The 27,312-nt window shown below is 50.9% G+C and overlaps 1 protein-coding gene across 7 annotated transcripts in view; it reads right to left on the bottom strand.

Annotated features, from left to right (window-relative positions):
• The window catches only part of ATP2B4 (ATPase plasma membrane Ca2+ transporting 4), a 93,791-nt gene that overhangs the window by 17,364 nt on the left and 49,115 nt on the right, over positions 1-27,312 (bottom strand). For 5 of the 7 annotated variants that reach the window (XM_032319296.1, XM_032319290.1, XM_032319294.1 and 2 more), the window contains exons 3-16: positions 20,619-20,816; positions 19,723-19,980; positions 19,208-19,333; positions 18,655-18,780; positions 17,548-17,583; positions 15,823-15,984; positions 12,759-12,973; positions 12,164-12,406; positions 11,364-11,605; positions 9,732-9,963; positions 8,640-8,819; positions 7,673-7,760; positions 5,982-6,088; positions 360-551 (exon numbers count right to left, since the gene is read on the bottom strand). In XM_032319296.1, the coding sequence (XP_032175187.1) occupies positions 360-551; positions 5,982-6,088; positions 7,673-7,760; positions 8,640-8,819; positions 9,732-9,963; positions 11,364-11,605; positions 12,164-12,406; positions 12,759-12,973; positions 15,823-15,984; positions 17,548-17,583; positions 18,655-18,780; positions 19,208-19,333; positions 19,723-19,980; positions 20,619-20,816 (2,405 nt within the window). The remainder of the gene's footprint in view (positions 1-359; positions 552-5,981; positions 6,089-7,672; positions 7,761-8,639; positions 8,820-9,731; positions 9,964-11,363; positions 11,606-12,163; positions 12,407-12,758; positions 12,974-15,822; positions 15,985-17,547; positions 17,584-18,654; positions 18,781-19,207; positions 19,334-19,722; positions 19,981-20,618; positions 20,817-27,312) is intronic. The other 2 variants (XM_032319293.1, XM_032319295.1) reach the window with 1 other exon arrangement.

Here is a 27,312-nt window from a genome sequence, read left to right as displayed (position 1 = left end):
CAGTGGCCTCACTTCCACCATCCACCCAGACTTTGGATCTGGCCGTTCATTAGCTGAGTGACCTTGAGAACACTACCTGACCTCCTTGAGCCTTGGGTTCCTCCCCTGTAAAATGGGGGGGAATATCCCATTGCAAGGTTGTTTCTGAAGACCACAGAGGTACTCATCCCAGTGGCTGACATGCATGTGCTAAATTAGTGGTGCCACGTGGGCAGATGGGGACCTAGGAGAGCTAATTCCCGCCCCTACACCCCTGGCGCAACTCCTGTCCTTAATCCTCAGTGACCAGGACCCATCCCCCACGTTCCCTCGCCCCTGCCTCATCCCTCTCCTCCCGGCCCACCCCACGCTCCCTTCACCTGAGTGATACAGGCCCCGGTGAAGGCCACGATCACGGCTACCACGTTGACAGTGAGCTGGAACTGGAGAAACTTGGAGATGCTGTCATAGACGTTTCGCCCCCACATCACTGCCTTGACAATGCTGGTGAAGTTGTCATCCGTTAGGATGATGTCTGATGCCTCCTTTGCCACGTCTGTGCCTGCAATACCCTGAGTGAGAGAGGGAAGGAAAGCAGTGAGGACCTAGATACGCAGACTTGATCTATGTTCTGAACCCGGGCTGCATTTCCAGACCCCCAAGAAGCTTCCGAATCGGCCATAAACACTAGGGGGCGCATGCGCCACGCTAATGCCAGTGACCGAGCCACCACCGTATTCCGAGTTCTCTCTTCCAGAGAAAATGTGTCACCCTCAGTCCACAGCAAGCAGGGCTGGGGCCTGATGCCACCATCTTACTCCTGAACCCAAAGTGGAAATGACAGTTATCTTTGATATTCCTTTCTCCCTTCTTTGCTACTCCCCGACCTTAGAAATGAAGGAAAGGACAGGGAACCTGCGTCCTAACCTACCTCCAAATCCCTACACTCTTCCTACAGCCTTCCTTTCTTCCTCTCCTCTCCCTCCCTTCCCTTCGCTTCCTTCAAAGATTTTATTTTGAAGTAATCTTGACACCCAGCATAGGGCTCAAATTCACAACCCCAAGATCAAGAGTCACATGCTCCACCGACTGAGCCAGCCAGGTGCCCCTAAATTCTTTTCTGCCCCTAAATTCTTATATTTCTTTTGCCACTGCCAGTGTCTCACTTATGTCCTTGTCTTCTCCACACTTCAAAGTCACTTTGCACTTTTTTTCTGGGGGGAGTAGTCTGGCAGCGCAGTTCAGATGTCCTACTCTTGTTCAAATTCCTGTTCCTGAGGAACCACGAAAGGTTTCTCAATAGACAATGGGTGAAAGCTGTGCTTATGGAAACGGTAAAATTTCTAGACTTGTGGTCAGAGCCCTCAACAGGTGAACTGGGATTCATTTTCCAGTCTGCTCCTAAACAATTCCCTGATTCTCTCCTTCACTCTGGAGTCTAGACTTCTACTTACACCATTTCCCTAAACCTGGAACATCCTCCTTCCTCACCTATTTAAACCTCATCTATCTTTAATGGTCTATGAGACCAAAACCATCCCTAAGGTCCCAGCCCCTACTTCTGTACCGTGTCTTGCAAAGCCTAAAACCCACAGAGGAGCGTGTTCATCGATTTGGTTCGCAGTAGTACACCATTTGTTCTCTTTACCAGGTAGTGATATTTTCCTATCCAGATTGCAATAAACAAACATCTGATACAGATTAAAGAATTCGGTTTCCCCATCAAAAAGTCCTCTAATGCATCCCCACCATGTGTCACATGCCCTGAAAAAAGAAAGGAGGGGAAAAAAAAAAAGAAAGGAGGACTATATATACTTTCTACCAAGGAATAATCTTCAGGTTATGTTAAATGAAAAAAAGCAATGTGAAAAAAGAGAGTGTATGCTATGTGTGTAGAAAAATATACATATAATACAGGTAAGTATCATCTATCGAAAAGGATAGGATGCAAATACATTATACATTTGATTATATTTTAAAGGAGCAAACAGAAGGATACACCAAAAGAAAAGAAATGTTAGAGTTAAGTGGGGACGGAATAGGATGGAGGAGATGGGGTAGAAGCTGGATTTCTGTTTTGTATATTTGACTTGAGAACTATATAGCTACTTTATCTGAGTATAAATCAAGACTAAGATTAAAAAGCAATCTCTAGGGACACCTGGGTGGCTTAGTGGGTTAAGTGTTTGACTCTTGATCTCAGCACAGTTCTTGATGGTCATGAGTTTGAGCCCCACATTGGGGCCCAATGTGGAGCCTACTTTAAAGAAAAAAAAAAGCAATCTCTAAAATGGAAAGCAACATGGAGTGAATGAACTGGTACAACCAGTGGAAAGCACAATCACACAAAGGAAAAATATTCCAAATGACTTTTAAAAAAACACAGTACTTGATGGTAGACCCTAGCAGAGTATAACTATAGAATAAAAAGAATTACAAGAAGAATCTTGAACTGTTTTTTGTCTTATTAGATAACAATATATAATAATACATAATACTATATATAATAATAATAATAATACAAGAGCACTTGTATTATTATTGCTATTTTGAGACTGTTACCTATATTTTAGGGTAAAATAAGTAAGGATTATGTTAATGCCATTAGGAATCAAAATTTTCAGCTTAAGAGGTACAGATATAAAATTAGGGAAATTAAATAAAAGTAGCTAGAGTTCTATAATTCTAAATTTGAACTGAAAACACCAACATGGATTCATGAAGCGTTTTGTCTTTAAAACAAAAAAATGCAAAAACAAAAAAGAGACATAAGATATATTTCCTAGCTTTTCCCATTGCAAAGATCTAGAAACAATGATTTCCTTGATAGTAAGAAACTCTGACATTCAGATTGTGTTCTCTAAGCACCATTTCTTATTAAAAAGCAGGACTTTGAGAAATGGATGATTCCAGATCTAGGATGAGAAATACATATAATGATTCTGGAACATGTTATTATGACAGAAACCAAGTAAGGTATTAAGAATAACTAGGGTTGTATCTAAACGACCCAGCAGGATTCATGAGGCTAATGACGGGTCAATATGAACATCAAAATAATAACAAAGGCAATGGATTGAAACACATCAAATGTACTTTAATCTGTAGTTCATAATGATATTTTAAAAATGAGCTGTTTTTAGTAGAGTTCCTTAGTAGGGTTATTTTAAAAAATATAATTCACGGGTGCCTGGCTGGTTCACTCAGTAGAGTAGGCAACTGTTGATCTTGGGGTTTTAAGTTCAAGCCCTGCATTGGACATGGAGCCTACTTAATAAATAAATACAAGTTAGGGGCACCTGGGTGGCTCAGTCAGTTAAGTGGCTGCTTCCGTCTCAGGTCATGATCCCGGGGTCCTGGGATTGAGTCCTACATTGCGCTCCCTGCTCAGTGGGGAGCCTGCTTCTCCTTCTCCCTCTGCTCCTCCCTCCTGCTTGTGCTCTCTCTCTCTCATAAAATAAATAAAATCATTAAAAAAATTTAAAAACATATATATGTGTGTATGTATATATGTGTGTGTGTATATATACATATATATGTATACACACACACACACACACACACACACATATATAAAACTTACTGGTTATCTTTGGGAGTATCCTAAAAAGTCGACTCATTTTGAAAACTAGTAAATAAAGAAAAAGGATCAGGCATTTAGCTGCCTTTCATGTAGGAACCTGAACCTCAACCTCAGAGTTACCAAATAATCCTGGAGGGCAGGTTTCTTTCTGTAGAAGTCTTCAAGTTAATAGAGAAAATCTGGATGTAAATTTGCAGGCCCTAATGAAAGATGGGATCTAGAATCTGACTGCATATGACAAGAATACGGTCAATAAAATCCATGTTGTGCAATATTCTATGTAGACAACCAGCCTGGTTCCTTCAAAACTAAATAGCTAGGACAAAAGACGGAGGGGGTTGGGCAGGAGAGCTAACATTGCATCCTGTTATCTTTAGAAAGGGCTATTTGTGAGGCTGGCCCTCAGCTGGCATCTGGGACCTTGGCTCTCAGAACGCCACAGTCAACAATCAACTGAATATTAGTTGGTGGTTCATTGTGCCTAGACCGTGCCCAAATAGTATGTTTTCTCTTGAGCACCTCCTTTCCTTCTAGGAGTCTGGAATCTCTCTTAAAAAAACAAAAACAAAACAAAAAAAAACCTAACTAACTAAAAAACATTTATTTATTTATTTATTTGAGAGAGAGAGAGAGAGAGAGAGACGGAGTGGGAACATGTGCGAATAGGGGGAGGGGAGAGGGAGAGAGAGAACTCAAGCAGACTCCCTGCTGAGTGGCGATACCAATGCAGAAATCGATCAGGATCGATCTCACGATCCTAAGATCATGACCTGCGCCCAAACCAAGAGTTGGTTGCTCAACAGACAGAGCCCCCCCTAGGGACACTTAGGAGTCCGGATCTTAGCTCATATTAGGCAGAAAGTGACTATATGCCCAAGCCCAACAAAAACCTTGGGTGCTGCAATCTCTGATGTGCTTCTCTGGGTAGTAACATCGCACATGTGCTGTCGGAGGGGGAGAGCGAGCTCTATGTGAGCCCTCACGGCGGGAGAGAACAGAAAGCCTACATGCGGGTTCCTCCAGACTCTGCCTGCGACTTTCTGCCTTATTACACCCATGCAATAAAAAAATCTTAGCCATGAGGACAGCTCTGTGCCAAGTCTCATAAGTCCTTTCAGTGAATCCACAAATGTAAAGCTGCTCTTGGGGACCCCTGACACAAGGATCCTACAGGACCCGTGGTTCGCAACCTTTAGGGTGTGGCAGAACTGTCCGGAGCTTGTGAAAGCACAGATTGCTGGGCTCCAACTCTGAGCTGTCAGATGCAGCTGAGAATCTGCATTTCTATAGGTTTCCAGGTCCAGTTGGGAGGAGAAGCACGCTTCCAAAACGACTGCTATAGATTAAGAGCTCTAGGAGAGACAGTCCACGATTGCAGTGCATGGATCTTATTTAGATCTGATTTGGACAAAGAAAGATAAAGACAGAATTTGTGAAGCACTTGGGGCAATGGGGGAATGGACCAGATGATTAATGACAATAAGGGCTCGGATTATTGTGCGATAAGAGTGGTATGATTCTAGATGTATGCCCTCGATGTACACTTATCAGAGGCATATACTAACGTTCTTCCAAATGAAATGACAGGGCGTCCCTTACTTGCTTCAGAACAGTTCAGCTGCAGATGGGAGAAGTGGTGGGGGAAACATCCAGTGACACAAGAGGGGCCAGGTGTCGATAATTAATATTGAGTGACAGGTACACAGGGCTTCATGAAACTATTCTCTCTACTTCTTTGTCTTCTTGAAATTTCCTAGAATCAATGTTCTTGTGGGTGTTAAAGGGAACACCGTAAACACAGATTACTTCTTGAATCTCTTCCCGCTGCTTAAAAATCACCAATAGTTCAATACACACAAGAGGCTTATAATCACAAGCCACTTGAGTGGGAAGATGTTCCTGGCCACCTGGGGGCTCCCATGTTTGCTACAGCATCAGAATCAACAAGCGCGCCTGTTAGGAAACGCCAAACATCTCTGGGCCTGCCCAGATGCCAATGAATCAAGATATTCACCTGCGGAACCTTGGGATACAGGATTTTAAATGAAATTTCCAGGTGATTCTGATGCTCCTGGCCTCACAAGTGAGAAGCAGAGTGATAACTATGTTGGCCATGGAATACGAGCTTCACAGGGAACCCAAATTTTCTATGGTGCGCTGAGACAGACAACATCACCATGTTCATGGTAATGAGGCGTCAGGGTTTCCCTGTCTGGGTCATCTAGTCTTCGTACTTGACGGGTCTCCCATTACACAGACTTTTACCGGCCAGGTCAGCAGGAGAGACAGCGTCGGAGCAAAGAGGCCAAGGGCGGGGGCGGGTGAAGGTTCAGGAAGGGGCAGGCTGCCGGGAGGCCCGTCCTGTCTCCCGGGTGGAGAAGGCCGCTCGCAGGCAGAGACGGCATACCCAGCTGCTTACCATGGCAAAACCAACATCTGCTTTCTTCAGAGCCGGTCCATCGTTTGTGCCATCACCCGTGACAGCCACCACCTGTCGCTGCTCCCCAACGGTGCTGTCGATGATGCCTGGGAAAACAGACACACCCCGTGAGTCCACATGCGCTGTCGCAGGCTGTGGGGCAAATCCTCTGCTCCACCATGCAGGCCCTTTTTGGGTCTTTTTCCCTGGTCCCTGCCACCACCTCTTTTCCTTTTTTCTTTTTCTCTGTGGGTGACAAGCTCCCTTTAGAGCACATTGAACGTGTAACCCCCTTCTGAGCACCGACTGATCTGTCAGCTCCTGAGAAGCTGTTACTGGTCTGCCTTGTTCTTCTGTTCAGGCATTGGAGAGTGAGAGGGAGGGCGGGAGGAGCACCTGGCCCAGCCTTCACCCTGGCAGCAGGCAGAGAAATGCATACACAGAAGTCCAGCTACCAGCTGAAAACAACCACGGGAAGGGGTAAGACCAGGCCCCATGGGGGTGAGGTTGGCTGACCCCGCACCAGGCGGCCACGCAGGCAACTGGAGCGGATGGCATTGTCCTGCTCTTTATCCCCCCCTGGTGGTTGGGGGACAGCAGTGTCTCAGCCTCCTGCGCCAGTAAGCACAGCTCCTGGAAGAGGAGGAAGCCAAGGGTCCAGTGACAGCCAGCCCCAGGTCACAGGTATAATACAGTCAGAGGGCTGGAGGGGATCCAGAGAGATCCACAATCTAAGCAACTCCTATCACCTTACAGATGAGAAAACTGAAACCCAGAGAGGGGAAAGGCCTTGCAGGGTCCCAAAGCCAGCGGGTGAAGCCCGAACACCACTCCATCCCATCTCAGCCAAGGAGGGCCGTGTGCTCCCTGAGCAAGAGCAGGAAGCAACCCAAATGGAAGCAAGAGTCAAGCAGAAAATGACCCCTTCCAGGAGGCGGGCCTCTTCCAGCCACGGAGAGGACAGGAGAAAGCTCAGGGTGTCAGAGCTGGACACCACAGGTACACACATGCATGTGTGCACACATCTGCACACACACCTGTGAAACCTAGGTGCCCTTCTCTGGAGTCCAGGCTGGAGCCATAGGAGGGTGAGTGTGTGAGTGTGTGTGTGTGTGTGTGTGTGTGTGTTAAGCGTGTACCACCTCCCTTTCTACTCTGTTCTTTCCTCCTTTCTTCCCCAAGCTGGAGGCTCTACATTATCACCCTAAGGCTGTCAATGGTTTCTCGGTGGCGCGCTGGGCTCTGAGTCTGTCCTCGACAGGCAGCCTGGCGAGGGCCCCAAGGTGGCCAGTTTGTGCTGGAGAAAGCGCCAGGTGATTTGAAGACAGAGACCTGGGTGGGGGTCGAATCGTGCCACTTCCGCTCACCAGCGAGGCAATCTGCTTAAGTTCTTTGTCTTCTCAGCCTCAAACTTCCTCAGTGGCAAAAATGGGAGTAATTGAACCCGCTCTGACTAGTACACAGTACTATTGGCAAACAAGATATGATGTTCGAAGACACCTTCTTTACATGTGTTCTATATAGATGTTTGCTGACCTGTCTGCTCCCTGCCCCACCATGAGCTGGAGAGCTCTCCTGATGCCTTCCTATTCAAGACATGAGACTTGCTTTCACCAGTGGTTCTCGTTGTGTACCTCGTTGCCCAGCCTGCCGCCACCTGCCCCAGGCACCTAGTTAAGAGCCAAGCTCACCTTTTACTAGTGTGTGCTTATCCGTGGGGGACGATCGCGCCAGGACTCGAAGCTTCGGCCAGATCTTGTCCAGCTTCTCTTGCTCTACCTGCCAACACCAGACCACACCAGGTCAGTCAAGCTCAGAGCAGCCATTCGGGAGAAGTTCACATCTCCCCACGCTCTGAGATTCCAGGAGAGCTAGCATTCCACAGCCCATGGCAGGTGTACCATCCTGGCCTCCAGGGGAGATGAGACAGCCAGCTCAGTCTCCCGGGGCAGACTCACTGATGGTGACCATTCAGGTCCTGCATGTCTTCATTTCCCTTCCAATTCCCTACTGGGGAGCCAGTCCCCTATTTCTTGGACCCTTGCTAGGAGGTGGGCCAGAGCTGGCTGTTGGTTCAGGTAGCCAAAGTGCTTCTGAGGTCTTTGGTTTGGTTTCTAGGCAGACCAGGAAGCTCTGGTCTGCTCCACACCCAGACCACATCCTCTCGCAGACCCATGCCACCCACCGCTAGTCACAAGGCGGTGACACAGGACGGTGAGGTGGAGGGGAATCAGTACGAAAGCATCCTATGACTGAACACAATCGGGAAGAAGTGAAAAGTTAGTGACGCTGTCTCAAAAGAGAGCTTATGAAGGAAGATAATGAGAAGAAAGAAAACTCCCAGTTTTCCCACCTGAGCAGCCCTGGTAGAAGGAAAGTTCGCTCTGAATAGATTTTAGTTTAAAAACCACCCGCTGGTGGTCCAACTCCTCACAGCTCCCCCTACTAGCTACATGGGATTCTGCTCAAGTCATGAAGCCATTTAATAAAAGCAGTTAGATCTTAAACAAACAAACAAGAACGACAAAACCCAGCGGCTTTCTCCCGTGTCCCAGATGTGTGTCCCAGGAGGGTTACAACGAGAGCCCCCCCACCCCCCCACCCCGTCCCCCAACCAGGTGCCAAATGAGGCCCTGGGTTTTCCCAGCCGGGACTCACCTCTCCCTTCTCATTGCGGATGAGTCGGTTGAATTCCTTTCCTTCTAAGCACAAGAAGTCATCCCCAGGTGTCACAATGCCACATTTGGTGGCGATGGCCCGGGCTGTGTTGATGTTGTCACCTGTCACCATTCTGACAGTAATGCCAGCTCGCTTGCACTTGGCAATAGCTTCGGGTACCTGTGGAGAGTAAGGCAAGGGAGAGCAGGAGGTGGGAGCGGTGACGCCTGCCCCCGTTGGGGGTCCCTTCACTGTGGACAGGAGAGAGGGACCCCGGGAGCAGTGCCACAAGGCACAGGCCACGTCTGGTCATTGCTATATTGTTTGGTGCCACCTCACTTCCGTCCCTACCCAGGATACTACACTTGACCTTGTCTTCCTATACCAGGAACTGAAGAGAAAATCTGTTTCAGGAGACAGGCATGAAAGTGGACTCTCCCTACAATCTAGACTCCTTGGCAGGGCGTCTATCTCCTCTTTTGGGATTTGGCCATTCCCTTCCTTTCTGGCAGAAGTTTTCACCATTCTCCACCGCCCTGGTGCATACTCCAGCCCGTCCGTTCTTTGTAGTTTCCCATGCCCTTGGGCCTTGACCAACTCACAGTCCATCTGTCTGGACTTCTTATATGCAGAGACTTTTTCAATGCCTTAGTGTTTAGAGTATGGTTCAGCTATCCTAAGGGCACTCTGTAAGAACGTCCTGACTCAGAGAAGGTGGCTGGAGGCAAAGCCAGTGCTGCGGTTAACCCCGCAGCCTCCTGACTGCTCTTAGGAACTGGATCACAAGCTCGGTAAAACCCACGCCTCTCACCCCTCGGATGGCATTCACCGTGAGAATGCCAGCTTCTACCAGCTCAGCACTCTACAGTTTTGGGAAGCAGGAGGCACAGAAACATCTATCCGGGTAAGTGAGAAGTTGTTGGGTAACTTGCCTGGGGTCACAGCTAGAAATGGAACGAGTCCCCCAGTTCCCGGGACTCTGGGGTGGCTTCCTAGTATGTCATGCTCGCCTCGCCCCAGGGCCAGACGCTGGTAGAAGGCTTCCCATCATGTTTCCTTACCCTTTGGCCAAAGCCAAAGCCAAAGCCTCACCTCCGGGCGCACGGGGTCCTCAATGCCCACTACTGCGATACACGTGAGTTCAGTGAGGATTTCACTCTCGTTGTCCCACGTGGGCTCTCCGTCGTTGAAATCCCGGTAAGCTATGCAGATGGTTCGGAGGCCCTGTGATGCCATGGGCTCGATGACAGTGCGGACCATCTCGTCTCGGTCCTTATTCTTGAATGGCATTACTTCCCCTTTCTTGTCCAGGATCCGGTTACACCTAGGGAAGCATGCAGTCAGGAGGTGGCTCCCCCTTCCCACCCAGTATGTCTCTACGCTCACTTACAGACCTTCGGGTGACTCTGCTATACTCGTACAGACACTGTCCCAAGGCCAGAAATCTCTACCCATCATCCCGCCGAGTCCCTCTGTGCAAGGTGGGGTGGTCTGGAGGCGGACACGGTCTACGTAAGCAGAGGGGGTGACTCTCTCATGTCGTCTATTCCTACTTATCTATGAATGTGACACCGAGGGTCACTTGTGGATGGATCATGTGCTCTTTGAACTTCTCAAAGAGGGAGACACATTTTTAATTCCCAGTACTAGCATAGTACTAGAATGGTACTCGGTGCGGAGGGCGGGCTCCACAGGAACGGGTTGATCAAAAGAAGGTGGTGGAGCCAAAGAGAGGCACCGGTTAATCCAGCTACTGGCCCTGGGCCCACACCGGTCAGCCTTTAATGATCCGTGAACGGTCTAGCTGCTTGATCAAGTTATGCAACTTCTTGTAACGACAAGAGAGGACTTAGAATTGTGCATAAAGAAGCAGCAGGGTTTGAGGGGAAAGGACTCCAAATGGGAAAGAAGTTTCACTGTTTGATGGAAGTTTTACTATCAAATAGCATCTCATGCTACAGAGAAATCACTCACAGAAAGAGCCAATCAACGCAGCACACATCATTGTCTTATTTTAAGAAAGTGCCACAGCCTCCCAGTCCTTCAGCACCCAGTGCCCTGATCACCCAGCAACACCCTCCACCAGCCAAAAGATGATGATCGCTAATGATGGTGAGCATTTTTTAGCAATAAAGTATTTCTAAAGTAAGGTATGTACTTGTTTTTTATATAAGAGGTTATTGCACCCTTCATAGACTACAGTCTAACTATGTATGGTTATACAGTCTAGTGGAACTATGAGTTTTGTATGCTGGGAAACCGAAAAGACTCATTCACCTCGCTTCATCGCGGCAGTCTAGAACTGAACTCACGCCACATCCAAGGCGCACATCGAACCATCTAATCACAGTAACCCCATGGGTGTTCCTCGGGTTTTACATGAGCAGATCAAAGCTTGGATTATCGAGGTCTGAATCCTGGCTGCCCCTACTAGCTTTACCCCCCAAGCAAGTTACTTCGCTTCCTGTACCTCTGCTTTCTCATCTATAAAACAGGAACAATAATAGCACCTACTGCTCTGGGTTGTAAAGATTATGCAGAAGGGCCACATGAGGCACTTGGAAACAAGCCTCGGCCTGAGTAAGCGCTCAGCTATTCGTGATGGTGTCACGATGGTCCAATGGCTCATGGACCATTCAGGTGGGCTCAGCATGGCACATGTCCCCCAGACCTTCTGGCAGGGAGGATCTGGAAGGGAAGTAGAAGTGGCGGCGGGGGGCTCACTTGCGCAAGATGATCTCAGAGGCACCCTTGCTGTACATGCGGTAGCCCCCGCTCGGCTTCTCGATGACCGTGCTCATGGACTTGCGCACAGAGTTGAAGGTGTACACCTTGTAGAGCTTCTCCTCAGGCACCTCGTTGCGCACCGCGTGGTAATCCTGCTTCAGGTCGGTGACAAAGCCCAGCAGGGCACACTCGGTCTTGTTGCCCACCTGCCGCGGGAGACCTCCCTCCTTCTCTGGAGGCTGAGAGAGAAATTGGATATGCTGTTGATAACATGCCCCGACTACGGAGAGAGCTCAGGAAGGAGAGAACTCCCTGAAGAAATGTTCACGTATGTACCCAGAACCCATGCAGGGAGACAGCATCTGCCTTTTTCCCAAGGGTAGGCAGACAGTAGTCAGTGGTGACTGTGGTCGCCAAGCCATCCCAGGCTTAGTGAAGTTCTAGTCTGCCTTGGGGCTGGTGCTGGCATCTCACCCTCTCATTTGAACACCCTCTCTCAGTTTCCAGAAAGTATGTAATTTACCCCTGATACGTCCATCTCTCCTAGAAATACTGACATGATATGGTGACTGGCGGGCCTCTCAGAGACCTGGATTTCTACCTGCCTCCAGGTCCCCGACTCTTCTCCCATGGATCCATACCTGGTCACCCCAAACGTGTTCACTGAGGAGTAGGAAGTGAAAACGTGGGGGTGGCAACTCAAGCAGAACAAACAAGGGACAATTCCTCTGTCCAGAGAAAATCAACAGTTCCCTCCAATTACCCACTCTAAGTGTCCAGGCAAAGGAAGAACTTACCAGAATCTTGGAGGTATAGGCACTGTTGATAGAAATGCCATTGACAATAAGGTCCAGGACCTTGGGCACGAGGGCATCAGGGCTTGGGATCTGGTGGTAATGAGTGTCTCCAATGTAAGCCTGTACCACAGTCATGCGGTTCATGGTCAACGTGCCGGTCTTATCAGAGCAGATGGCTGTGGCATTGCCCATTGTCTCACAAGCATCCAGGTGCCGCACCAAGTTATTGTCTTTCATCATTTTCTACAAAGGAGATAAGAATAGACTTGAGGAGGGACCGATAGAGCTCTGCCATATATAGGTCAAAGGCCATTTTTTATTCAATGTGTCTCCACGTCTCATGCTCTGGTCTGTGCAAAAATGCGGGAGACAATTTTTGTGAATCTTCTTCAGATTCTACTGGGTTATCTCACCCTGGATGCCACTGATCAAGATGGTCCTTTTGTCTCTGAGCGGAGCCAGCGGCTTCTGCTCTCGTGAAGGGCCACCCGGGGGTTGTGCAGAGGGGATGGCCCACCTTTTCACCGGAGGCTACAGGGCACCCTCCCCTCCCATCTCTGTCCTACAGGAAGAGACAGCCCTGCTGCAGTCTCACCTTCACAGAATAGGCCAGTGAAATGGTGACAGCCAGGGGCAGCCCCTCCGGCACGGCCACCACGAGGACGGTGATGCCGATGATGAAGAACTTGACGAAGTACTGGATGTAGATGGGCGTGCACTCCGCCAGCCACGGTCTGCGGTGTATCACGAAGTTCTCGATCACAAAGTACAGGATCAGGATGAGAACCGTGATGGCAGACATGAGGAGACCTGTCCAGCAAACAAGCAGCCAGCATAAGGTGTAGCCTCGCTACTGAGGTTTAAATCCATTGTCTCTAAGGACACACGTCCACGTCCCTTACCCATTTTCGGTCACCTGTACGCTGTCGCGTAGGGGAAAGGATGCGGGTTTTGTCCTCCACAGACACCGGTTCTAGTCTCAGCATGACACCCACTTGACTCGTGGCTTTGGACTAGTCACAGTCTCTCTCCCGGCCCGTTTCCTCATTCGTAAATAAGGAGTAGGTCTAGTTTTCTAAAAGAGCATTTTATGATTCTATCTCAGACCTACCTTCTTTTGACAATTCATACCGTAATGACTGCATCTGCCTATTTCCTAGGAGTTTAACAATTTGGGCTTCTCCCCCAGCAGCGGGGGAACGTCGGGTAATTCACCCGACTTGTCTACAGCGAGGACCGCATGGTGTTCCACGTCACCTACGTGGCTAACCTTGAGAACGGTGCTTCCTGACTTTTCTCTTATCATGGCGTAGACAGAAGATGACAATAATGTATATGTTTACACTGAGCAAATATTTCTATAATGATTACTATACAGGCCAGCGCACTTCAAGTGTACCAACTCATTGAATCCTCACAAAACCCCTGGAAGGTTAAGTTAGTATTATCATCCCCTTTCATGAAGAAATTGAGGCACAGAGTTTTTTCTAAAGAAGATCAAAAGACAAGTATGATTTTTAAAACCAGTTCATCTTATTTATTTATTTAGATCATGGTAAGTGCCGTCTTTCATCCCCAACACCTATTTCACCCATTCCTACACCCACCTCCCCACAAAGGGTTTCTCGGCAAGGGCACCCTAGCTGGGGGACCAACTATTCTGGTTTGCCTGAGACTGAGCAGCTGGGATGTGGGACTCTCAGTGGTAAAATCAAGAGAGTCCCCAGCAAGCCAGGACAAGCCGGTCGTCCAACAGACTGATATGAATGGGAGAATTTTTTCAATGTCAGAAAGCAGCTGGCTTAGGGGCTCCAACATTGCTGGGGGCTGCCTGGACACCCCGAAGGCTGAGGGGATCAGAATCTGGGCACCCTGTGTGGATCTGTGGCTCAGTATCTGGGAAAAGCTTTGCTTCAGACCATAGTCTAGGGTGGGGCTTTGCTTTTCCTGAGAGCCTAATGATGCAAGAGCATCCGAGCAAGGTTAGAGGTGATTATTTCAATAAAAGCGTATTCTTCTGAATTTTGCTTCAGCAGAGTCAGGGCTAAGGTGAGGCAAACAAGGTGCCTAGGGTCCAAAATTCAAAGAAGCACTCCCTCCCTGGGTGGTACAAAGCACTAGACTTGCCTAGGGGCCTGGCCTAGAACATTAACTGAAACAAGAGAGGGGACCAGTGGCCGGCCATCAGGTAGCCTGCACTCCCTAAAGAGCAAGGCAGGGGTTCGTGGACCACAGGAGAGGTTAGTGGGATCTGTTTAATGTTTCATACATGTGTGCCAGGCTCCGTAACTTGATTCTACACCTGCAATTCATGTCTTCCACGTACACTTGATACACAAGAGATTTCACGTGCTCGCCATCAGCTGGGGACTGGAACTGAATGACTGACTACGTTAGACAAATGCTGTCCCAGCGAACTCTGTGATGTTTCCAGTGTCTTCCCTTTGCACTGTCCAATACGGTAGCCGCTAGCAATGTGTGATTATCAACCAACCGATACAAGGCTGATGTAATGGAGGCACTGAATGTTAACTTGGATTTAACTGTAATTCATTTAAGGGGCAACAAACAGCCACACGTGGTTAGTGGCTATGGCAGTGCCCTGCAGAGATTCTTGCCACTCAAAGTGCAGATAGCAGAGCAGTGGCATTGACATCACCTGGGGGCCTGTCAGAAATGCAGAATCCTGGCCCTGCCTGGGACCTCCTGAATCAGGATCTGTGCTTTAACAATATCCCAGGTGAGCTGTCCACGCAGATGTACAGGACTAGACTGACTGTGGTCCACAGAGGGGCGGGGTCCGGAGCACATGAAACAGAGGGGCAGGGTCAGGAGCACATGAGACAGTGGGTCGGGGTCAGGAGTACCCGAAATGGTGGGTCAGGGTCAGGAGCACATGAGACAGTGGGGCGGGGTCAGGAGCACATGAGACAGTGGTTCCGGGTCAGGAGCACATGAGACAGTGGGTTGGGGTCAGAAGCACACAAGACAGTGGTATAAGGTGGTTCCATGAGAGGTGTGTCCACAGAAGGGGCACTCTTCCTTTTGTTTCTTCCTCCAACCCCTGCCCCAGCCCCAAACAGAAGGTAGAGAGAGAATATAGAGGCAGGGGCTGGAGAAGCCACTTCCTCTCACGATAGGTCAGAGTGCCCCTAGTGATGCCCTCCTCTGCAAAAAGCCTCTGGAAATCACAGTCTTCCCGCTTCCTCTAGTCCTTGTTCTGCGTTCATCATCGCACTTTGCCAGGCCAGGCGTTAGCCCTCCACTAGGCATCGCCGCTGGCAAACAGGAGCCTTCTCTCTCCTAAAGGATTTACAAGCCAATACATGAAACAGGTGCGTGGTTGGCCAGGTCTCCTTTTTGCTAAAGTAAATGTCCCCTGTCAGACAGAAGTCCTTTATCTCCCTTCTGGTGGGAGGCAAGAGACCACGCGGGGTCTTTAACCCTCGCCCCTCACACACAGGTACACACTTCTCTCTAGAGAGGCCCAGGGACTAGCCAGACAGGGGGCAGAGAGAGGGGCGCAGCCACCCTGTGCTGCATGAGCCCCTGGGAAGGGTCAGCTTCCTTCTGCCAGCCTGGCTGGGACAGAAGGTGGACAGCCACAGTGGCGAGGATCCGCAGTGGCCCCAGTAATGAGAAAATTCTGCCTTACTCACCGGCTTTCCCGATCTGAACAGCCAAGCGCGTCAGCTTGCCCTGCAGCACCGACTTCTCCTTTTTGGGCAGCTTGGTCACCTTTTTCTCCTTTTCCTCATTGTCAATCCCCTCCTGGCTGTTTAGTGGCTGGATTTCGAGGGCCACTCCGTCCTGAGTCTTTGCTAGGGTGTGCACACAAACAGGACAGGTGAGTGCACTAGCTGGCAGGACCAAGGAGCGAGCGCATGGGAACCAAAACTCCTGTCTCCTTCCCGGAAGTCACCTGGACCCCCAGCATCAGCTCTGGCCGCTCTCACCCCATGCCAGGCAAGGGACATGACTTCCACCCTCTGTTATGGCCTTTAGAATGATATTCTGACGACGGGAAAAGAAACGGGAGTGCTTTGAGGGTATGGATTTCCTCTTCGGTGGCAGCTTCCTGGCACCACCTCAGAGCCCCAAGCCAGGTTTATTCCAGCAAGAGGATTAGTCATGCCACTAAGTGCTCTTACCAACAACCATCCTTCCTGGAATTCAGCGCTTAAAATAGTGAATCTTTAGTGCAGAAAGGGGCTGACAGGGAAGGCTGGCAGATTTTTCCAGAGCATAAGGGTCCCAGTCTGCTCTGCTAAAAGGTTCATCTCTTTCTCCTTTTAGACCATCAGGGAAGAAACACAGACCCCCCAAACAGGGTATTTTCCAGTTCCTTCTTATATCAGTTGAATTACTGGGGAAGGAAATGTCCCTTCTCCCCTGTCTGACAAAGGTGGGGATGTACAGAGCGGGGAGGGTTAAGTCTTTTGGGGGAGAGGGAAGAAGCTGGTAGGAGGGACCCTCTGGAATGAGAGGGATAAAGACAGACATATAAATCCATTTTGCTTTCCAAAGAAGAGTTAAAGAGACCTAAAATTAAAGAATTATTTCTGTGAGGCCCTGCTTCTCCAATGTGATGACTTTATTCCTAAAGACTACTATGACGTGCGTACAAAGGAAAAAAAAAACTCCAGTAGCTGTCTCAAGAGAGCTTTTCTGGCCGGTTCCCACCCTCCCCCTCCGCCTTCACCCCTGCATAGCTCGGCTCTTTTGCTTACGATGCCCTTCCTGAGATACTGTCTCTGTTGTCAGACTCCACAAACAAGACAGAGACGGGATGTAAACACAGCCACCAAAAAAGAAACACACACCAGATCGGGAGAAGAAGACAGACGGCGAGAACAAAGAAGGAGGTGGGGAGTGGTACAGAGAAGGGGCTCTGTCCAAGCACCCCAAGAAGACTAGCAGAGAAGGATCCAGGCCAGAAGAGGACACCGATGAGGAAGCTAGCAAGAGGAGGGTGCAGGGACTGCCCACCCCAACTCCCTCCACTGTCGGGACCCTGAAGTCTTCCAGCCCAGAAACGGATGACCATGACCATGACCGTGGGTGTTTAAATCCGGCCTAGGGCGGTGAAGCGGGGAGTTCAGCGGCCCGGGGAAGAGCAGATCCTTCCCACCTGCTCCTCAAGAGAAACCCTGACAGGAGGGTCCGTGAGACAACAGCAGGGGGTGCTGTCGTCACATCATAGATGGGGACCCGGACCTGGTGACCACCCCTAAAATCTCTGCACCTTCCTCAGGATGAGGCATCAGGCCCCGGCAGCAGATAACAGATTTATGGAGAGGGAAAGGGAGAAGGCAGATGGCCTGGAAAGGTCTGGTTTGAGTGTGGGCAGGTAGACATGGTAAATGAGTGGGTGGAGAGGTTACCTTTGTTGCGATTTTCAGGGACTCCTTGTTTTTTACCTGTTTGAACAAGAAAGAGAAAAGTGGGGTGGAGACCCAAGGTGACTATTAAGAGATCAGGTATACGATCTGCTGGTCCCGCTCCGAGCCCAAAAGGGCCACCGCAGAAAGGGGTGGAGTGGCGGGGCAGGGAAATGGAAAGGAAGTTCATGTCTCTGCTCACATCCATGCCTCCTCGGGGCGCGCAGGACCACCGGGATGCGGACCAGACCTCTCACACAGGTGAGCGCATACTTGCGCCGGGGCCGCTGGGAGGCTGCTCCCAGCTCGAGTCCCATCACTCACAGAAATGGGGTAGGGGTTAGAAAGTGAGAGGTTGGAACCGGTTCTGCCTGATGGCAGAGGCTCTGAAAGGTATCTCTGTGTCCGTTCACCAGCACCAGGCCGGCTTCCTCCTTACGCATCAGCAGCTGGCCTACAGTCTAGTTCCCGACGGAACGGGTTTTGCTTCCTTCTGATATACTGCCCTCCACGGAACAGCCCAGATGGTCCTCTGGCCAAGTGACAGAAATCCTTCTCTTCTCCAAGGAAAGAAGGAATGCTGAGGGAAAGGTCGATCTCTCTTTAGTATCTTTTTCTTGTTTACCTTCCTTCCTTGTTTGTCCTTCCTTTAGGAGCAAGTGAATGGCAAAGATGGGTCTAACTTTGGGGGTAGACGTTACCTCTCTCCCACTGTGAGCCCAGGCTTTCAGCAGCCTTCCTGCAGCCTGGACGGTTCGCTCACTGCCTCACATTTGAGGGAGGAAGGGGCAAGCATTGGGGGACTACGCAGAGGCCTGCTGGGGCCACGGTACCCAGCCGGCTCATTTGGGGCAAGCTTTACATCTCTCGCCTTTACAACCCACGGACAGACACACAGGAGTTGAGGTTCAAAGGCGACCTGATTTGGTTTTCATCAGAGCACCCTGGGGAGCCAGGCTCGACATCTTTATCTCCGCAAGAAGTCTGGATATCTGCATTCTTCATCCAGCAAATTCTTCCCACCAGACATCCCATGCACATCTGGTCCCTTGCTTCCTAGTCCGGCCGTGGGGACGGGAGGGTTCACAATCTCATCCCACATCACCTTACCTTTTTTCTTCTTCTCCTCCTCTTCTCCCTCACTGGCTCCCAAAAGGGTAAAGATGATTCCAGTCTGGGAGTTGATACCCACAGCAGTTACTACCATCCGGCCAGAACCTTCCATGACATGGGTTCCTATATGAGAACGGAGAAGATAGAAGGAGGGTTGTTTCTTATACCTAGCCATGCTTTGGTGTGGAATACAAACTTAGAAAAAAACAGTCCCTCTTCCTTCTTCCCCCATGGATAATGATATACTCAGCAGATAGCAGGAAAAGGTCAAGAGCTGGGCCCATTTAAAATAGACCAAACAAATTGGGAGGTAAGGAGAAAAATGTGTCTAGCTGCTTTAGAGCAAGGCTCTTTCCCTCTTTCCCCAACCACTAACCAGCAGAGCCCTATCAAGGCCCCTATAGCACTCACTTCACAGAGAACTTCTTTTCGATTGACTGATAACCTTGTATTCAACCCACTAATATGCTCCTGCCCCAAATGAACCCAGGGGAAGGAGATGGGGCAGGGCCGGAAAGAGGACAAGGCCTGGAGCAACCAGAGGCCATACCTGACAGCAGCATTGGGTCTCTTTCCAGGGACTTCTTGACATGGTCTGATTCCCCAGTCAGAGAGCTCTCGTCAATCTTGAGATCATTCCCCTGGATCAGGATCCCGTCTGCAGGCAGCAGGTCGCCTAGTGTGCAGAGGGGAAGGGGCGACAGGGAAAGGGGACGGAAGAGCTTGTCAGAGGGTGGGAACCATCCAACCCTGTCTTAGGGCTGCTCCCACAGGCCCTACCTATAGGACAATGGCCCCGACGGCACTGGGAAAGCCTCTGAAAGACAGCTTCATCTCTCACCACCTGAGATAGGACTCCTTAGAAATTCAAAGAGTTGACATTCTTTGGGGAGACTTTTTTCTTTCTTTGAGTCCTTCTCAACAACCTCCTTCGACTAACCCAGAAGGTAATGCCGTTTGGGGTTTTCTCTTTCTGGGTCCTCAGTGATTCCCAGCCCCCTGTGCCAAAGGACCCAGCGCTCAGGTGGGGAGGACGACATAGGTTCGAGAAGCACGAGCTCTCACCGTATTTGATTTGGGCGATGTCACCCACCACGATCTCGGCCACAGGCAGCTGGATGATGTGGCCATTTCGGATCACAGAGAACTTCTGCTCCTTTTCGATGCGGCTCTGCAGCCCCCGGAATTGCTTCTCCTTGCTCCAATCATTGAAGGCCGTCACCAGCACCACGATGATCACGGAGAACAGGATGGCTGCGCCCTCAATCCAGCCAGCTTCCGCCTCTCCTTCATCTTCTGGGCTACTGACAGGCAGACCACACTCTGGCCCAGGGAAAGGACAGAACATTAGGGTCATCGGGGGGCACTGGTGAACACTAAAAATGGGAGGAGTGCTTCCACAACCCTCCAGAATGGAAAGTCAGGGAAAGAGAATAATTAGAAAACACAACCCTTGGGCAGGTGATCTATCCTCCGAGGACACTGAAGGACAGCAGGGCGGGGCGTCATGTATGTCAACACCAATATAAGCATTTATGTTAACCCAAAAGAAGTTAACGAGTAAGTAGCACAAAGCACATCAGTACAAATTACTGGCCAGCATATGCATAGAACTCACGATTCCCAACAAGGCCAGGCCCCTGCTCCAGGCTCTAGGTCACTGCTATTTCCCATAATGCCAGATAATTGGTGGGGAGCACTTTGAGAAGCAGGTTTTGGTGGTTGGGTGAGGGTAGAAGTATTCTGCATAAGGATTTGGTAGGAGAAGGGGAAGAAGACTCTGGAATCAGGATGGGTTGAGGAATGGCTGACCAGCTACTCGTTGGTTTTCTTTGGAGGACCCACTCTGGAAAGAAGGGTCAACTTTTAAGCTACACCTGTCAATCATGAATACTAGTGCTTTTTTGGTGGGGTGGAAAGAACACGGATCAGAGTCACGCCAGGTTGTTCTAGACACTCACGTTCATTTTCTTCCCCAGGGGGGCGATAGAAGGACAGGACGAGGGAGATGATGGCTGCGATCTCCAGGATGATGAGTGTGACATCTTGAAGGGCTTCCCACACCAGTTCTAAGAAGGTCTTGGCCTTTTTGGGGGGGATGAAATTCTGTCCAAACACTTGCTTACGTTTTTCCAGGTCCGTAGGGTTCCCAGATAGACCTGAAATGGAGATATGAGTGGGAGGAACAGGTAAGAAAAACAAGGGGGAAGAAATGAATGATGGGAGAAGGAGGTCCAAAGCTTCTTGAAATAAAGACCTCCCTGCTTCCTGTTCCGCCCAGGTAGGAGATCCAGTTAAGGTGACCAGTCCCCCCCCCACCGGTTTGCCCAGGACACAGAGGGCTGTGAAACCTTCAGTCTCAAAATGGGCAAACTGGGACAAGATGGTCACAGGGGGTCCTTCACTGCTCTTAGTGTCCAGGGTGAGCTCCCCGGGATCTGGAACCTCAACTCCTCTCACCAGTAGGTTGCAAGTCCCAGCTCTAAGAACACAAACATTCAAATGGTTCCTGGCGCTGACAGAACTTTTCTCTCACATTAAACATGTATCTGCTGTTGCTGATTTCAAAACTGAGTTAGCTTCCATCCACTGGCGCACACACAAAGGCCCGAAAGAAGCAGCTCTCTGCTCAAGGTCACGCTTGGAGGCTGGCAGACAGGGCCCAACCAGCTGTCCTGATTCCAAGTTCCAGGGGCTTCCAGAGATCAACAGGAGGGGCTTTTAGCCTCCTACTCTGGGTGCCCAGGTGCAGTGCCCATTCCCTCCTTGTCAGTCCCCCACCCACACACAGACACAGACACCTAGCACTAAGAGGTACTATCACTCTGTTAAGTACTGTGTACTTAGTACTACTGAGACTAAGTTAGGCATTAACAGGACCACTGTTACTCATGTTGAATAAAAAAAGAACAAAAAGGTGAAACCATGAAGTCAGACAGTACACAGTGCTCAGTTACCCGCGTCTCCCCATGACCACACACGTCCTATGTGAGCACACTTGCTGGGTCCAGGCACATGCCCAGAGAGGGGAAGAACAGGCAGACTTGTTTCCTGGGCCTTCTTTATCTCAGGCCTTATATTTGGGCCCCTCTGCTGGGCTGTCAGGGAAGGAGGGAAATCCTAAGACTTCAATTAAAGTTGTTTACACACAGCAGCAAGTAAGGCAGGGTTTTCACCCGTGAAGTTGTTGGCGGCCCTGTTCATGGGTTCCCATGCATAGGCGGGGGGAGGGGAGGGTGAGCTTTGTCTTGGAAAAAAGTCATTGCAGAGGAGAGTTAGAATCAGAGGACAGGGGCACTCCAGCAAGCATCACAGCACACGAGGGAAAGCAAGGAGAACGGGGAGCTACTGAGGCCGAGGACGTCCTCACACTGGGGTCCGTGCGAGGCGCTATTACCCTGGCACGGACTGGGGCATGGCGTGTGGGCAAACCTCTACTCCCCCTCTCCACTCCATAGGAACCAAGAGTGGTACCTTACATGGTGAGAGGAGAGATCTGGGCCAGACCTAAGGAAGACATGTGGACAGAAAAAGACTTTGAAAAATGGGAAAATAGGTCCCTAAGGGGGTATTGCTTGCAGCGCCTGAGATGGCTTCCCTTTCTCTACCCAAAAACCAAAACCAACAGGGGAGGTCCTCAAGACCCTCAGCTGTCCGGGAGGATGGACGTAGGACCCTCTGTGGAGGGGAAGTGTCAGGGGATGGACGGGCATCTGCACTTGTGCAGTCGGGGAAGGGAGGTCCCTCTGGGCGGCCACTGCTTCAGAGAGGGAAAACAGGGAGCAGGGCAGATGTTCTCATCTGGGCCCTCCTGCCTTCTGGTACCCAGATGCACACACTAGCCTCCAGCTGAACAGGGCTGAGCGGCACAGCCAAGCTCCACAGGGGAGGGAGTTTGGCCAAAGCACTGGAAGCAAGCTGGGCTGCTTCCCAGAGACTCCGTGTCCACTGTTCTGGGAAGTCAGGTTCCCAGTGGGAAGGGAAAGCAAGGGCCTGGGAAAGGAGTGTTTCTGGGCAGGGCCTCTTGATCCCCAGGCAGGCAGAGGCTGAGCAGCCAGGGGGTCCTGGCTGGCTCCTTCTCCCCAAGGACCTGAGAGCCCAGGGCTTTGCCAGTTTGGGGCTGCTGTACTGGAGGCCAGGTTGGCCTGAGGGAAAGGAATTCTGATCCTTTGTTCATCTCCCTGGGAAGCAGCGAGGAGATGCCATCCCTCCCCTAACGAGGTGAGAGCAAAGCACACAGCAGGTATTAGAGATCATCTCAAGGGACATCCGAAGGGCCCAGCAGAGGCCAAAACAAGAGCAGTGACCACAAAGATCGGACTGAAAGCCCCCATCTGAGGTCATCCCGCCCTCTCTGGTCTCAGATTAATACCCATGGCCACCCTTGCCTCCTCACTCTCTCTCTCCTCACTCTATCCATGAAGCCAGCACGTCCTGGCAGTAATACCAAAGGTCCTCTCACGTCTCACATTCCACTGACCATCCTGGTCTGAGCTGTCACTGCCTCTCGCCTGGGTGATGACAGCCGTCCTCTAAACAGTAACCTTGCTCCCACCCTAGCTGTCCTGTGCCCAGTCCTCCCAACAGAGCGGCCAGAATGATCTTCAAACCCACCCCTGCCACTCGCCGACCCAGAATCCTCTGCTGGCTTTTACTGGGACTGAAACTGGGCTCCGAAGCCGTTATGATGCTCTGTAAGGCCCCTAAAGAACCCCTGGCTTCCCACCCTTTAACTCCTACTGTCTGCTCCTGGTTTGCTGAGCTCCAGCCTGGCGAGCCTTCCTGCCATTCCCTGAGTGCGTTAGACAAGCTTCTATTTCGGGGCCCAGCACGAGCTCTCTCCTTGGCTCAGTGGGCTCCTCACGGGCTAGGTAGGGCTCATTCTCTTATATCTTTGGGGTCTCTGAGCACATGTCCCCTTCTCAGTGAGGCCGACCCTGACCGTCCTATTTAATATTGTGGCTTCTCTGCTCCAGGACTCCATGCCCCTGTCCTATGTCAGTGTTCCCCTCCACAGGTCTTCTCCCTGAGACAGCCTATGACGCATTCCCTTAGGAGGTCTGTCTGTCGCCCTCCACAAGGGCAGGACTTTCGTCTTTGTCCCTTAGGTCTATAGCAGTGCCTGGCACATGGCACGCATACCAATGTGCTGAATGAACTGAACGGATGAGTAATAAATCAGGCTGCTAACATCTAAGTGATTACTATGTGCCAGATGCTTCAGCGGGCACGCTCGTATCTTCTCATCCAGGCACCGCAAACCCCTAGGTGGCAGTTACTGTGAACCCCATTTTACGCTGGAGTGGACTAAGGCCTGGGAGATTATGTAAGCCGTCGGCAGAGGTGATACCACACCCCGGGCCGCAGCTGGATGCCAGGCCCAACACCGAAGGGGCCCGGGGGTGGGGAGCAGCTACACTGAGGCTGCACTGCGGGTGACTGACTGGTCCCTGGTGTGCCTGGGACCTCCCGGGCGGTGTCACTCAGGCTCCTTCCCCGCTCCCCCCCTAATGGAAACTGTAGCCCCCCTCAGTCCCAGGACGACAGGATGGCCGGTCACCCCGCTTCCTTCGGGGCAGAGCAGCCCACGTGCTGCTCTCATCTGTGCCTCGAAGCCAGTCAGCCCTGTTCCCACTGTTCGCGCCTGCGCTGAATTAGTCCTGCCTTCTTCCTGTCCTCAGAGCTGGTGATGCCAGGCCCGTTTGAGGCCAGCCTGTGGATCTGGTACTCGATCAAAGGTCCATGATGGCCCTTTTGGACCCAAGCAAACCAAACGAGCCTCATTAAGGAGAGCAACAAAAGGCCAGGACTGGCTCCTGCCTAGATGCTCTGAGTCACACGCTTACTGCCTTTTTGCCCTTTTCTCTCCTCTGTCTGCTCCACCTTAAGCGACCCTCAGCTGTTGTGGTGGCTGTCCCAGTTCCCAGCGTGCCCTGGGCAGGGAGGGGTGGGTAGGGGCTGGAGCCTCACAGCCTTGGGAATCCTCTCTCTGGACCTGTGGCAGGGCACGGGAAAGCCATGCGGGACTGGGAGCTCAGCCAATCCCCAATTTTGGGCTTTCCATTCCATTCTTCCTGCCCCCAGAGGCTCTCAGGCCCTGCTCTCAGCAGCTGTAATTTCACAGAAATACTCGGCCAACCAAGGAGAGGGTATGAGTCCCCTATCTTTGCAGTTGCTTCTAAAATACTCGCACAGCTTCCTGGAGAGGGGAAGGAACACTTGGCAGGGAGAGAATGCTGGAAACGCAGGAAAAGGATTTCCCTTAGAAATACATTAAAAAAATAAAAATGAGAGGAATCTTTGTCCCCAAGAACATGAGCGAGAAAGCCCCACCCAAATCAGGAGTACTTTTGGCCGTAAGAACCAGACTGAACACATGAGCCCGGAGAGGCGACAAGAATGTCAGGCTGTGAGGTCATCACCCCACCCCATGCTGGGGAGTTACTCGGCCTCTGCCAGCAGGCAGCGGTGGAAAATCTGCGTCTGCTGTGAGCCTGTGCAGGGAATCAGCACTTGGGAGGAGAGGCTGCAAGCCCAGCCCTCAGTGGCCTGAGTCCAGCAGGGAAGGGCCATGGCCATCCTCCCTAGGACACCACGGACTGCGGCAGAGGCACCCCTTATGAGAACCAGCCTAGCCCCAGAAAGGGTGGGGTGAGGTTAGACATCAGGAGGGACTTCCCAGCTGTCTGAGTTATGCTGCCTTGCCAAAGAGACAGCAGAACCTTCTCCCACACAGCTAGTACAAGGGAGAGGTTTCTCGCGTTGATTCGAAGGCAGTCAGCTTTGGTGCATGAGAACAGACATTGGAGTACCTCTCAAGTCCAACGAAAGAAAGACACCTTTCAAGTCCTACCTGAAACACTTCGGACTGGGGGCTCAGGGGAGGAGTTCAAAATCAGTACAGGGACCACAGGTTATAACCAACCGAACATCTCCCCACATCAGCATCTGCGGCTCACCACACCCAGAGCTGGGAGATGTGCTCAGTCTGCGGGAATTCCAGCCCCTAGAGATAAAGCCCTCTGTCCTGGGTGGCAGACTTCAGACTACGGGAAGAATGGCTTCTACCTCATTCTCAGTTCAGAAAGGCAGCACGTCTCCTGCTGTCTGGCCCTCCACTCTATGCCTTTTCTGCACACTCCAAAGGGGGCGCAGAGAAAGAAAGCCCCCTCGTCTGCCCCCTGCAGCCCTCTGCTCGGCCGCCTGCTCCCACACAGAATGCGTGCGCGCGCGTGTCCCTCCAGTGTCACGCTCCCTGGTGCTCACACCTAGGAGCTAAATAAAAAGAGCGAAAGCCCTACTTCTGAGGGGAGACGCGACATCTGCCTCAGCCAAGGAGGGAGTGCGATCTTTCTTCCCAGCCCCAGCCGATGTTCAATGCAAGGCAAGAAGAAAGTTCAGAACAACACTGAACTTGCAGGAGTTTCTGCAGAGCTCCCAAAGGAATGCAGCACAAAGGGCTCCTGGCAAGGTGGCAGGGGAGTGAGGAGGGAGGGTTCTCGGGGCCAGGAAGCCTTCGCTCTTCTCCTCCTCAAGACTTCTCTGGCCCCTGCCTGGCAGCATTATGCCAGCTAGCCCAGAAGCCCCGCTCTGGGTAAGGAGGGGCAGAACAGATTTCACTGAGCCTGGGGAGCTGGGCTGGGAAGAGAAGGCCCAGAGCGGTCACACATTGTTCGCTCAGCCGCTCAGCCCTGGGCGTGTAAGTCAAATCCGACAGGGAACTCCCAGGATGCAACTCTGCAACTCCCTGCAGGGGAAGGAGGGACAGAGGTAGGGCACTTTCACTCTGCTCTTTCTCCAGCACCCGCCCTCCTTCCAGCCGTGGATGCTGCTTCCCCGGCTTCCGTACGAAGCCTTTCCCACTCCTCTATAAAGTACTAAGTATTTTTTTTATGAAGCTACTGGACTTGCCTCAACTACTTCCATCACGGCGTAGCTGCTTTCTGGCTGTTTGAGCTGGTCTGCCCACCTCCACCCTCGCTCCCTTTCCGCCAAGATACTCTTCTGGCTTGAGTCCTTCCCACATCTCGAAGTAGAGCTAATAGATCTGCCCAAAGCACGATGGGCAGAGCGGGCCAGACTCTTGGCCTCTGCAGCCGGGCCCGCACACACGACTTTTGGGATCACTTATTTGGCATCTTTAGTCAAGCTGGGGCAAGAGTTCAAGGTGATGGCCACAGGGCAGCGGGCTGGAGGAAAGAGACGGAGCTTGGCTATCCTTCTATTCTGAAATTGATGCACTCCTAAATACAGATATTCTAAAACACACCATACGCTCTAAAGATAGGGAGGGAAATGCCAAAGAAACCAGTTGCCGTCTTCCTCTCACATCCCTCCCCAATCCCATATTCGCTCGCCTGGTTTTTTCCTCCCCCCCAACACTAGCATTTTCTACAGCAGTGGTCTCTAAGTAGGGCGCATACATCTGTCTGCCGGAGCGTGGGAGAAATACCAGAACTTTTTATATTACTTCATCCACTTCCATTTCTTGCCTACCTTACTATATAAATAATACTAGCATTGGAGGTACTAATAGTAATGCAGTAGTACTGTATTAATAGTATATTAATAGTATAATGCAGTAGTACTGCATTATTCAATTTTTCTCCAGACTGAAGATGTTACTGGAAATTTCAATCTGCCCCATGGAGGAAG

This window comes from Mustela erminea, chromosome 17 (assembly GCF_009829155.1).
Source record: "Mustela erminea isolate mMusErm1 chromosome 17, mMusErm1.Pri, whole genome shotgun sequence".
NCBI lineage: Eukaryota > Metazoa > Chordata > Mammalia > Carnivora > Mustelidae > Mustela > Mustela erminea.
The sequence above is the reverse complement of the archived record's forward strand: the minus strand, read 5'-3'. Positions and strand labels throughout refer to the sequence as shown.